The sequence below is a fragment of the Panulirus ornatus genome, chromosome 7 (genome assembly GCF_036320965.1).
Source record: "Panulirus ornatus isolate Po-2019 chromosome 7, ASM3632096v1, whole genome shotgun sequence".
NCBI classification, from domain to species: Eukaryota; Metazoa; Arthropoda; class Malacostraca; order Decapoda; family Palinuridae; genus Panulirus; species Panulirus ornatus.
The window spans coordinates 8805546-8818022 of record NC_092230.1 but is presented as its reverse complement, the minus strand read 5'-3'; the positions used below and the strand labels follow the sequence as shown (position 1 = coordinate 8818022).

Genomic DNA, 12477 nt, shown 5'->3' with positions numbered 1-12477 from the left:
CTTACAATATTCTTCTTTAAATTACTTACAATATTCTTCTTAAATTACTTACAATATTCTTCTTTAAATTACTTACAATATTCTTCTTTAAATTACTTACAATATTCTTCTTTAAATTACTTACAATATTCTTCTTTAAATTACTTACAATATTCTTCTTTAAATTACTTACAATATTCTTTAAATTACTTACAATATTCTTTAAATTACTTACAATATTCTTTAAATTACTTACAATATTCTTCTTTAAATTACTTACAATATTCTTCTTTAAATTACTTACAATATTCTTCTTTAAATTACTTACAATATTCTTTAAATTACTTACAATATTCTTCTTTAAATTACTTACAATATTCTTCTTTAAATTACTTACAATATTCTTCTTTAAATTACTTACAATATTCTTTAAATTACTTACAATATTCTTCTTTAAATTACTTACAATATTCTTTAAATTACTTACAATATTCTTCTTAAATTACTTACAATATTCTTCTTTAAATTACTTACAATATTCTTTAAATTACTTACAATATTCTTCTTTAAATTACTTACAATATTCTTTAAATTACTTACAATATTCTTTAAATTACTTACAATATTCTTCTTTAAATTACTTACAATATTCTTCTTTAAATTACTTACAATATTCTTCTTTAAATTACTTACAATATTCTTTAAATTACTTACAATATTCTTCTTTAAATTACTTACAATATTCTTCTTTAAATTACTTACAATATTCTTCTTTAAATTACTTACAATATTCTTCTTTAAATTACTTACAATATTCTTCTTTAAATTACTTACAATATTCTTCTTTAAATTACTTACAATATTCTTCTTTAAATTACTTACAATATTCTTTAAATTACTTACAATATTCTTCTTTAAATTACTTACAATATTCTTCTTTAAATTACTTACAATATTCTTTAAATTACTTACAATATTCTTCTTTAAATTACTTACAATATTCTTCTTTAAATTACTTACAATATTCTTCTTTAAATTACTTACAATATTCTTCTTTAAATTACTTACAATATTCTTTAAATTACTTACAATATTCTTCTTTAAATTACTTACAATATTCTTTAAATTACTTACAATATTCTTCTTTAAATTACTTACAATATTCTTCTTTAAATTACTTACAATATTCTTCTTTAAATTACTTACAATATTCTTCTTTAAATTACTTACAATATTCTTCTTTAAATTACTTACAATATTCTTTAAATTACTTACAATATTCTTCTTTAAATTACTTACAATATTCTTCTTTAAATTACTTACAATATTCTTCTTTAAATTACTTACAATATTCTTCTTTAAATTACTTACAATATTCTTCTTTAAATTACTTACAATATTCTTTAAATTACTTACAATATTCTTCTTTAAATTACTTACAATATTCTTTAAATTACTTACAATATTCTTCTTTAAATTACTTACAATATTCTTCTTTAAATTACTTACAATATTCTTCTTTAAATTACTTACAATATTCTTCTTTAAATTACTTACAATATTCTTCTTTAAATTACTTACAATATTCTTCTTTAAATTACTTACAATATTCTTCTTTAAATTACTTACAATATTCTTTAAATTACTTACAATATTCTTCTTTAAATTACTTACAATATTCTTCTTTAAATTACTTACAATATTCTTCTTTAAATTACTTACAATATTCTTCTTTAAATTACTTACAATATTCTTCTTTAAATTACTTACAATATTCTTCTTTAAATTACTTACAATATTCTTCTTTAAATTACTTACAATATTCTTCTTAAATTACTTACAATATTCTTCTTTAAATTACTTACAATATTCTTCTTTAAATTACTTACAATATTCTTCTTTAAATTACTTACAATATTCTTCTTTAAATTACTTACAATATTCTTCTTTAAATTACTTACAATATTCTTCTTTAAATTACTTACAATATTCTTCTTTAAATTACTTACAATATTCTTCTTTAAATTACTTACAATATTCTTCTTTAAATTACTTACAATATTCTTTAAATTACTTACAATATTCTTCTTTAAATTACTTACAATATTCTTCTTTAAATTACTTACAATATTCTTCTTTAAATTACTTACAATATTCTTCTTTAAATTACTTACAATATTCTTCTTTAAATTACTTACAATATTCTTTAAATTACTTACAATATTCTTCTTTAAATTACTTACAATATTCTTCTTTAAATTACTTACAATATTCTTCTTTAAATTACTTACAATATTCTTCTTTAAATTACTTACAATATTCTTCTTTAAATTACTTACAATATTCTTCTTTAAATTACTTACAATATTCTTCTTAAATTACTTACAATATTCTTCTTTAAATTACTTACAATATTCTTCTTTAAATTACTTACAATATTCTTCTTTAAATTACTTACAATATTCTTCTTTAAATTACTTACAATATTCTTCTTTAAATTACTTACAATATTCTTCTTTAAATTACTTACAATATTCTTCTTTAAATTACTTACAATATTCTTCTTTAAATTACTTACAATATTCTTCTTTAAATTACTTACAATATTCTTCTTTAAATTACTTACAATATTCTTCTTTAAATTACTTACAATATTCTTCTTTAAATTACTTACAATATTCTTCTTTAAATTACTTACAATATTCTTTAAATTACTTACAATATTCTTCTTTAAATTACTTACAATATTCTTCTTTAAATTACTTACAATATTCTTCTTTAAATTACTTACAATATTCTTCTTTAAATTACTTACAATATTCTTCTTTAAATTACTTACAATATTCTTCTTTAAATTACTTACAATATTCTTCTTTAAATTACTTACAATATTCTTCTTTAAATTACTTACAATATTCTTCTTTAAATTACTTACAATATTCTTCTTTAAATTACTTACAATATTCTTCTTTAAATTTTTTTTTCTGGCGTTCCATATCATTTGCTGGTTTATGGTTGAAATCCATAGGAAAATAATGATGAAAAACTACAGCTGTGATGTGTTTGGTGAGGCAGGTGTACAAACTGTGCTGAGGGATGTGTTTGTTGAGGCAGGTGTACAAACTGTGCTGATGGATGTGTTTGGTGAGGCAGGTGTACAAACTGTGCTGATGGATGTGTTTGGTGAGGCAGGTGTACAAACTGTGCTGATGGATGTGTTTGGTGAGGCAGGTGTACAAACTGTGCTGATGGATGTGTTTGGTGAGGCAGGTGTACAAACTGTGCTGATGGATGTGTTTGGTGAGGCAGATGTATCAGCTGTGCTGAGGGATGTGTTTGGTGAGGCAGATGTACAAACTGTGCTGATGGATGTGTTTGGTGAGGCAGGTGTACCAACTGTGCTGAGGGATGTGTTTGGTGAGGCAGATGTACCAGCTGTGCTGAGGGATGTGTTTGGTGAGGCAGATGTACAAACTGTGCTGATGGATGTGTTTGGTGAGGCAGGTGTACCAGCGTGGAGGAGGAGGAGGAGCAGCAGCAGCAGCAGGAGGAGCAGCTGGAGGAGGAGGAGCAGCAGGAGGAGGGCCGGTCGTCAGCGTCCAGCCAGACGGTGATGCAGCGGAAGATCGACACCGACGCAGACCAGAACGACGTCCACAACAATGAGATCGAGGACTCCACCAAGGCCGAGGCTTCCCAGGTACCTCCTCACACACACACACACACACACACACACACACACACACACACACACACACACCCCTCTACCCACACGCCTCCTCCCACACACACACACACACACACACACACGCACACACACACACACACACACACACACACACACACACACACACACACACACCTCCTCCCACACACACACACACACACACACACACACACACACACACACACACACACACACACACACCTCCTCCCACACACACACACACACACACACACACACACACACACACACACGCCTCCTCCCACACACCTCCTCCCACACGCCTCCTCCCACACACCTCCTCCCACACACAGAGACACACCTCCTCCCACACACACACACACACACACACCTCCACCCAAACGCCTCCTCCCACACACCTCCTCCCACACACACACACCCCTCCACACACACGCCTCCTCACACACCTCCTCCCACACACACACACACACACACACACACACACACCTCCCACACACACACACACACACCTCCCCCCCCCCCACACACACACACACACATTTCCTCTCTCTCTGTTAGCCACACACTCCCACATGTCCTCACACACAGCTATGCACACAAGTCTTCCATATGTGACGCTTTTATTTGATTAAATTGATATGAAAAGGAAATGACTAACGTGTCATTTATTTTGGTGTTGTTTTCTTATACCTCTGTAATTTGAGCACTCACTCTTATCCCCTTTGCCTTTGTACAATGGCACTATGCACGCATTCCGCCAATCCTCAGGCACTTACCATGAGTCATAAATAACCTTACCAACCAGTCAACAATACAGTCACCCCCTTTTTTAATAAATTCCACTGCAATACCATCCAAACCTGCTGCCTTGCCGGCTTTCATCTTCCGCAAAGCTTTCACTACCTCTTCTCTGTTTACCAAATCATTTTCCCTAACCCTCTCACTTTGCACACCACCTCGACCAAAACACCCTATGTCTGCCACTCTATCATCAAACACATTCAACAAACCTTCAAATACTCACTCCATCTCCTTCTCACATCACCACTACTTGTTATCACCTCCCCATTTGCGCCCTTCACTGAAGTTCCCATTTGCTCCCTTGTCTTACGCACTTTATTTACCTCCTTCCAGAACATCTTTTTATTCTCTCTAAAATTTAATGATACTCTCTCACCCCAACTCTCATTTGCCCTTTTTTTCACCTCTTGCACCTTTCTCTTGACCTCCTGTCTCTTTCTTTTATACATCTCCCACTCAATTGCATTTTTTCCCTGCAAAAATCGTCCAAATGCCTCTCTCTTCTCTTTCACTAATACACTTACTTCTTCATCCCACCACTCACGACCCTTTCTAATCAACCCACCTCCCACTCTTCTCATGCCACAAGCATCTTTTGCGCAATCCATCACTGATTCCCTAAATACATCCCATTCCTCCCCCACTCCCCTTACTTCCATTGTTCTCACCTTTTTCCATTCTGTACTCAGTCTCTCCTGGTACTTCCTCACACAGGTCTCCTTCCCAAGCTCACTTACTCTCACCACCCTCTTCACCCCAACATTCACTCTTCTTTTCTGAAAAACCCATACAAATCTTCACCTTAGCCTCCACAAGATAATGATCAGACATCCCTCCAGTTGCACCTCTCAGCACATTAACATCCAAAAGTCTCTCTTTCGCACGCCTGTCAATTAACACGTAATCCAATAACGCTCTCTGGCCATCTCTCCTACTTACATAAGTATACTTGTTGAGTATTCCTGGTAAATTATATGGGAGGGTATTGATTGAGAGGGTGAAGGCATGTACAGAGCATCAGATCGGGGAAGAGCAGTGTGGTTTCAGAAGTGGTAGAGGATGTGTGGATCAGGTGTTTGCTTTGAAGAATGTATGTGAGAAATACTTAGAAAAGCAAATGGATTTGTATGTAGCATTTATGGATCTGGAGAAGGCATATGATAGAGTTGATAGAGATGCTCTGTGGAAGGTATTAAGAATATATGGTGTGGGAGGAAAGTTGTTAGAAGCAGTGAAAAGTTTTTATCGAGGATGTAAGGTATGTGTACGTGTAGGAAGAGAGGAAAGTGATTAGTTCTCAGTGAATGTAGGTTTGCGGCAGGGGTGTGTGATGTCTCCATGGTTGTTTAATTTGTTTATGGATGGGGTTGTTAGGGAGGTAAATGCAAGAGTTTTGGAAAGAGGGGCAAGTATGAAGTCTGTTGGGGGTGAGAGAGCTTGGGAAGTGAGTCAGTTGTTGTTCGCTGATGATACAGCGCTGGTGGCTGATTCATGTGAGAAACTGCAGAAGCTGGTGACTGAGTTTGGTAAAGTGTGTGGAAGAAGAAAGTTAAGAGTAAATGTGAATAAGAGCAAGGTTATTAGGTACAGTAGGGTTGAGGGTCAAGTCAATTGGGAGGTGAGTTTGAATGGAGAAAAACTGGAGGAAGTGAAGTGTTTTAGATATCTGGGAGTGGATCTGGCAGCGGATGGAACCATGGAAGCGGAAGTGGATCATAGGGTGGGGGAGGGGGCGAAAATTCTGGGGGCCTTGAAGAATGTGTGGAAGTCGAGAACATTATCTCGGAAAGCAAAAATGGGTATGTTTGAAGGAATAGTGGTTCCAACAATGTTGTATGGTTGCGAGGCGTGGGCTATGGATAGAGTTGTTCGCAGGAGGATGGATGTGCTGGAAATGAGATGTTTGAGGACAATGTGTGGTGTGAGGTGGTTTGATCGAGTGAGTAACGTAAGGGTAAGAGAGATGTGTGGAAATAAAAAGAGCGTGGTTGAGAGAGCAGAAGAGGGTGTTTTGAAGTGGTTTGGGCACATGGAGAGAATGAGTGAGGAAAGATTGACCAAGAGGATATATGTGTCGGAGGTGGAGGGAACGAGGAGAAGAGGGAGACCAAATTGGAGGTGGAAAGATGGAGTGAAAAAGATTTTGTGTGATCGGGGCCTGAACATGCAGGAGGGTGAAAGGAGGGCAAGGAATAGAGTGAATTGGAGCGATGTGGTATACCGGGGTTGACGTGCTGTCAGTGGATTGAATCAAGGCATGTGAAGCGTCTGGGGTAAACCATGGAAAGCTGTGTAGGTATGTATATTTGCGTGTGTGGACGTATGTATATACATGTGTATGGGGGGGGGTTGGTCCATTTCTTTCGTCTGTTTCCTTGCGCTACCTCGCAAACGCGGGAGACAGCGACAAAGTATGAAAAAAAAAAAAATATTTTCTTATAAATTTACCTGCTTTGATGTTTACATCTTTTACAGTGTTACCCTATTATTAATAATTTGGCTTATAGAATGTATATGATTAAGATGATTAATATATTATAATGATAATTTGGGTGATTTGACATGCAAAAAAATGATTAAACCATAGTCTTATTATAGTCATATTAATTTGCTGTTTAACGAGTCTATTAATGAGGTTTTAATGTTAATTTATCTAATGTTAATTTTGATTTATAGAATAACATTAAGTTTAACAACACTTGTAATGATTAAGCGATTAAAGATTTACATTGTAATTCTAATCAGTTTGATATGTGAATGGTTGCATGATTAATTTTGTACCTTTGAATTGATCATTTCTCTTTACGTATTTTGACTTAGATGTCCATGCTGTCTAATATCTATGGCAAAAACCTCAAAAAAAAAATGAACGGCGCTGAATAGCTTTAGAAGCTCTAGTTGCTTGGTTTAATAGATATCATGATCCAATCCAATCCAAAAATGTACTTTGTTGTTACTTTACGTCGTAGACAATTGAAGTAGTAATTCTTCTGAAGTGAATGAGTACGTGAGTGATGTGTGATTAATTGTGATTAATTCTGTGTTGTGATCCGCGAGGGTTCTGATCACGTGTACGTAAGTGATGTATGATTAATTCTGTGTTGTGATCACGTGTACGTAAGTGATGTATGATTAATTCTGTGTTGTGATCCGCAGGAGGGGAGGGAGGGTCCTGGATCACGAGTACGTAAGTGATGTATGATTAATTCTCTGTTGTGATCACGTGTACGTAAGTGATGTATGATTAATTCTGTGTTGTGATCACGTGTACGTAAGTGGTGCATGATTAATTCTGTGTTGTGATCACGTGTACGTAAGTGATGTATGATTAATTCTGTGTTGTGATCACGTGTACGTAAGTGGTGCATGATTAATTCTGTGTTGTGATCACGTGTACGTAAGTGATGTATGATTAATTCTGTGTTGTGATCACGTGTGCGTAAGTGACGTATGATTAATTCTGTGTTGTGATCACGTGTACATAAGTGACGTATGATTAATTCTGTGTTGTAATCACGTGTACGTAAGTGATTATGATTAATTCTGTGTTGTGATCACGTGTACGTAAGTGATGTATGATTAATTCTGTGTTGTAATCCGCAGGAGGGAGGAGGGTCCTGGATAACTAGGATCCTTAGCTTCTTCGGCTACAAGAACATTGGAGACATGTTGCAGAATATTGACATCTTCTCTATACCAGGGAAGATCCAGGCTGCCATGAAGGTCAGTTGCCGTGGGTAGTTGAGGTGGGGGGAGGGAAATTGACAGTTGAGGTGGGGGGAGGGAATTGATAGTAGAGGTGAGGGAGGGAAATTGACAGTTGAGGTGGGGGAGGGAATTGACAGTTGAGGTGGGGGAGGGAAATTGACAGTTGAGGTGGGGGAGGGAATTGACTTGAGGTGGGGGGAGGGAATTGACTTGAGGTGGGGGGAGGGAATTGACAGTTGAGGTGGAGGAGGGAAATTGACAGTTGAGGTGGGGGAGGGAAATTGACAGTAGAGGTGGGGGAGGGAAATTGACAGTTGAGGTGGGGGAGGGAATTGACAGTTGAGGTGGGGGGAGGGAATTGACAGTTGAGGTGGGGGAGGGAAATTGACAGTTGAGGTGGGGGAGGGAATTGACAGTTGAGGTGGGGGGAGGGAAATTGACAGTTGAGGTGAGGGAGGGAAATTGACAGTTGAGGTGGGGGGAGGGAATTGACAGTTGAGGTGGGGGAGGGAAATTGACAGTTGAGGTGGGGGAGGGAATTGACAGTTGAGGTGGGGGAGGGAAATTGACAGTTGAGGTGGGGGAGGGGAATTGACAGTTGAGGTGGGGAGGGAAATTGACAGTTGAGGTGGGGGAGGGAATTGACAGTTGAGGTGGGGGGAGGGAAATTGACAGTTGAGGTGGGGGAGGGAAATTGACAGTTGAGGTGGGGGAGGGAATTGACAGTTGAGGTGGGGGAGGGAATTGACAGTTGAGGTGGGGGAGGGAATTTGACAGTTGAGGTGGGGGAGGGAATTGACAGTTGAGGTGGGGGAGGGAAATTGACAGTTGAGGTGGGGGAGGGAAATTGACTGTTGAGGTGGGGGAGGGAATTGACAGTTGAGGTGGGGGAGGGAATTGACAGTAGAGGTGGGGGAGGGAATTGACAGTTGAGGTGGGAGGGAAATTGACAGTTGAGGTGGGCGAGGGAATTGACAGTTGAGGTGGGCGAGGGAATTGACAGTTGAGGTGGGCGAGGGAATTGACAGTTGAGGTGGGCGAGGGAAATTGACAGTTGAGGTGGGGGGAGGGAAATTGACAGTTGAGGTGGGGGAGGGAATTGACAGTTGAGGTGGGGGAGGGAAATTGACAGTTGAGGTGGGGGAGGGAAATTGACAGTTGAGGTGGAGGAGCGAATTGACAGTTGAGGTGGGGAGGGAAATTGACAGTTGAGGTGGGGAAGGGGAATTGACAGTTGAAGTGGGGGAGGGAAATTGACAGTTGAGGTGGGGGAGGGATTTGACAGTTGAGGTGGGGGAGGGAAATTGACAGTTGAAGTGGGGGAGGGAAATTGACAGTTGAGGTGGGGGAGGGAATTGACAGTTGAGGTGGGGGAGGGAAATTGACAGTTGAGTTGGGGGAGGGAATTGACAGTTGAAGTGGGAGGGAAATAACAGTTGAGGTGGGGGAGGGAAATTGACAGTTGAGGTGGGGGAGGGAAATTGACAGTTGAGGTGGGGGAGGGAATTGACAGTTGAGGTGGGGGGAAGGAATTGACAGTTGAGGTGGGGGAGGGAAATTGACAGTTGAGGTGGGGGAGGGAATTGACAGTTGATGTGGAAGTTGGGGTTTGATAGGGGGATGGGGTGATGTGGGAATGTGGAATGGTAATTAGGTGAGGGGTGAGGTGGGTTGACAGTAGATGTGGAAGTGTGTGGGTTGATGGGGAGGGGAATTGGCAGTTGATGTGGGAATGTGGAGGGGATTAGGTGGGGTGACAGTTGGTGTGGAAGTGTGGGGGTTGATGGGGGAGGGATGATTGGCAGTTGATGTGGGAATGTGGAAATGATTAGGTTGGGTGACAGTTGGTGTGGAAGTGTGGGGTTGATGTGGAGGGGAATTGGCAGTTGATGTGGGAATGTGGAAATGATTAGATGGGGTGACAGTTGGTGTGGAAGTGTGGGGTTGATTAGGAGGGGTTGGCTGACAGGGAATTTGGAGGTGATTAAATGGGGTTAACAATTGACGAGGGGATGATGGGTAGTTTTACTGGGGTTTTATGTGGTTTTGTGTGTTGTTGTGGGTTAATTCGTGTGTGTGTGTGTGTGTGTGTGTGTGTGTGTGTGTGTGTGTGTGGATCAAGGGGAGAAAACATATTTTTTCAGCTCTAAGTTGGGGTAGGGTTTCTAGACTTGAAGTGAGTGTGTGTGTGTGTGTGTGTGTGTGTGTGTGTGTGTGATTGTGAATATGTGTGTTTGTATGTAGTGTTGGTGGTAGAAATGGGTCGAGTTATGGTAACAGTGTGTATGTGTGTGTGTGTGTGTGTGTGTGTCTGTATGATTGTGAATATGTGTGTTTGTATGTAGTGATGGTGGTAGAAATGGGTCGAGTTATGGTAACAGTGTGTATGTGTGTGTATGTGTGTGTGTGTGTGTGTGTGTGTGTGTGTGTGTGTGTGTGTGTAGACATGTAATTGTGGTATGGGTGCGTTGTAGAATGCCTTTATAAGGGTTTGTGTGTGGGGGTGGGGAAGACTGAATAAGTTCGTGGGTAGTTCTGTGGGGTTTGTGGGGGAAGATGGTGTCGAGGTGGACGTGTATGTACGGTGAGAGGGTACAGGTTTGTGGGGTGGGGGTAAATAATGTAGTGGTGGGTTGAGCTTTGTGGGTGGGGGTTTGGATGGATGTATGTATGGGTCATTGATGCTGGTATGTGATGGTGAGGGAAGGTAGGGGTAGTAGAAAGTTAGGGTAAGGTAGAGGAGCAACAAGCAGCTTGGTAGAAGTGTGTGGTCAGCTGTGATGCACAGCTTTCGATGTAGGCCATCTATCTAATTCCAGCTGATGTCTTCGTGTTTCTATGTCAATGGTAAAGCACTGCTTCGAGATTGGACGAATGAATTAAGCTTGCGAGGTTTGAGGGATGTGAAATCTCCTCTTTAGGAAGATATAGGGAACTTAAGCCACCGAGAAGTGGAGAAATTTCTTTGATAGTGTTTGGGAAAGAGACATTTAAATATGGCAGATATGCATGACAGCCCAAACCATCTTGTCTAGCAATTGATCATTTTAGATTATTGTATTATATTTGAAGAATTGTAAGTAAGGTACTATTGCGTGTTCATCTCAAGGTCCTATTCATTACTTCAGAAATGTATTTACAGCACAAATATGTGTTAAAACATGATACTGTCACAAAGGCATGGGATCCTATCCATGGTCAGCAGATGCCAAAATAACATCAGAGGGGTTGAATTATGGTATGAAAAAAGTTGTTATTGTTTATATGGAGTGTTGTGTGTGTGTGTGTGTGTGTGTGTGTGTGTGTGTGTGTGTGGTGTGGGGGCCCGGGCGAATCTGAGTTTTGAGTACGGCAGACGTAGGAAACACTGATCCAACACTTGTTGTGGGGGGATGGTGTATATATATAACCCCCAAGGAACAGTGGTATGTGTGTGTTTAGTGCAACACCACTTCCCCTAGACCTAAGACCTTAATGTACCTTACATATTGTTCGTCCTGTTCATGGCTGCAAGGAAGACTAGAACCTGTACATGCAGGGAATGGGCACAGATATGTGACACGGAAAGTCCCCCTAGTATAGAGAGATGTCAGTGTGTGTGTGTGTGTGTGTGTGTGTGTGTGTGTGTGTGTGTGTGTGTGTGTGAGGGAGCACGTAAATGTATTGGCTCCAGACCACAGCCTGCCTCGAGTGTCATTCCATTTTGTCTTTTTCCAGCGTTGTCGTGTGGAACTGATGCCTCACGAACCAATAGACAAAGCATAGGGACATCCTCCTGTTTATAGGCTACGTGTGTTCGTGACTTCACGTGTGACGTGCCAGTGACCACACCTGGTCTTGGGTTGTGTAACATGCCAGTGACCACACCTGGTCTTGGGTTGTGTTAACATGCCAGTGACCACACCTGGTCTTGGGTTGTGTTAACATGCCAGTGACCACACCTGGTCTTGGGTTGTGTAACATGCCAGTGACCACACCTGGTCTTGGGTTGTGTAACATGCCAGTGACCACACCTGGTCTTGGGTTGTGTAACATGCCAGTGACCACACCTGGTCTTGGGTTGTGTAACACGCCAGTGACCACACCTGGTCTTGGGTTGTGTAACATGCCAGTGACCACACCTGGTCTTGGGTTGTGTAACATGCCAGTGACCACACCTGGTCTTGGGTTGTGTAACATGCCAGTGACCACACCTGGTCTTGGGTTGTGTTAACATGCCAGTGACCACACCTGGTCTTGGGTTGTGTAACACGCCAGTGACCATACCTGGTCTTGGGTTGTGT

At 39.4% G+C, this 12477-nt stretch overlaps 1 protein-coding gene across 1 annotated transcript in view; it reads left to right on the top strand.

The window, feature by feature from the left end:
* LOC139749409 (uncharacterized) overlaps nucleotides 1–12477 on the top strand; it is a 165173-nt gene that overhangs the window by 142395 nt on the left and 10301 nt on the right. The window contains exons 4-5 of the mRNA XM_071663240.1: nucleotides 3484–3679; nucleotides 8090–8209. Of these exons, the coding sequence (XP_071519341.1) occupies nucleotides 3484–3679; nucleotides 8090–8209 (316 nt within the window). The remainder of the gene's footprint in view (nucleotides 1–3483; nucleotides 3680–8089; nucleotides 8210–12477) is intronic.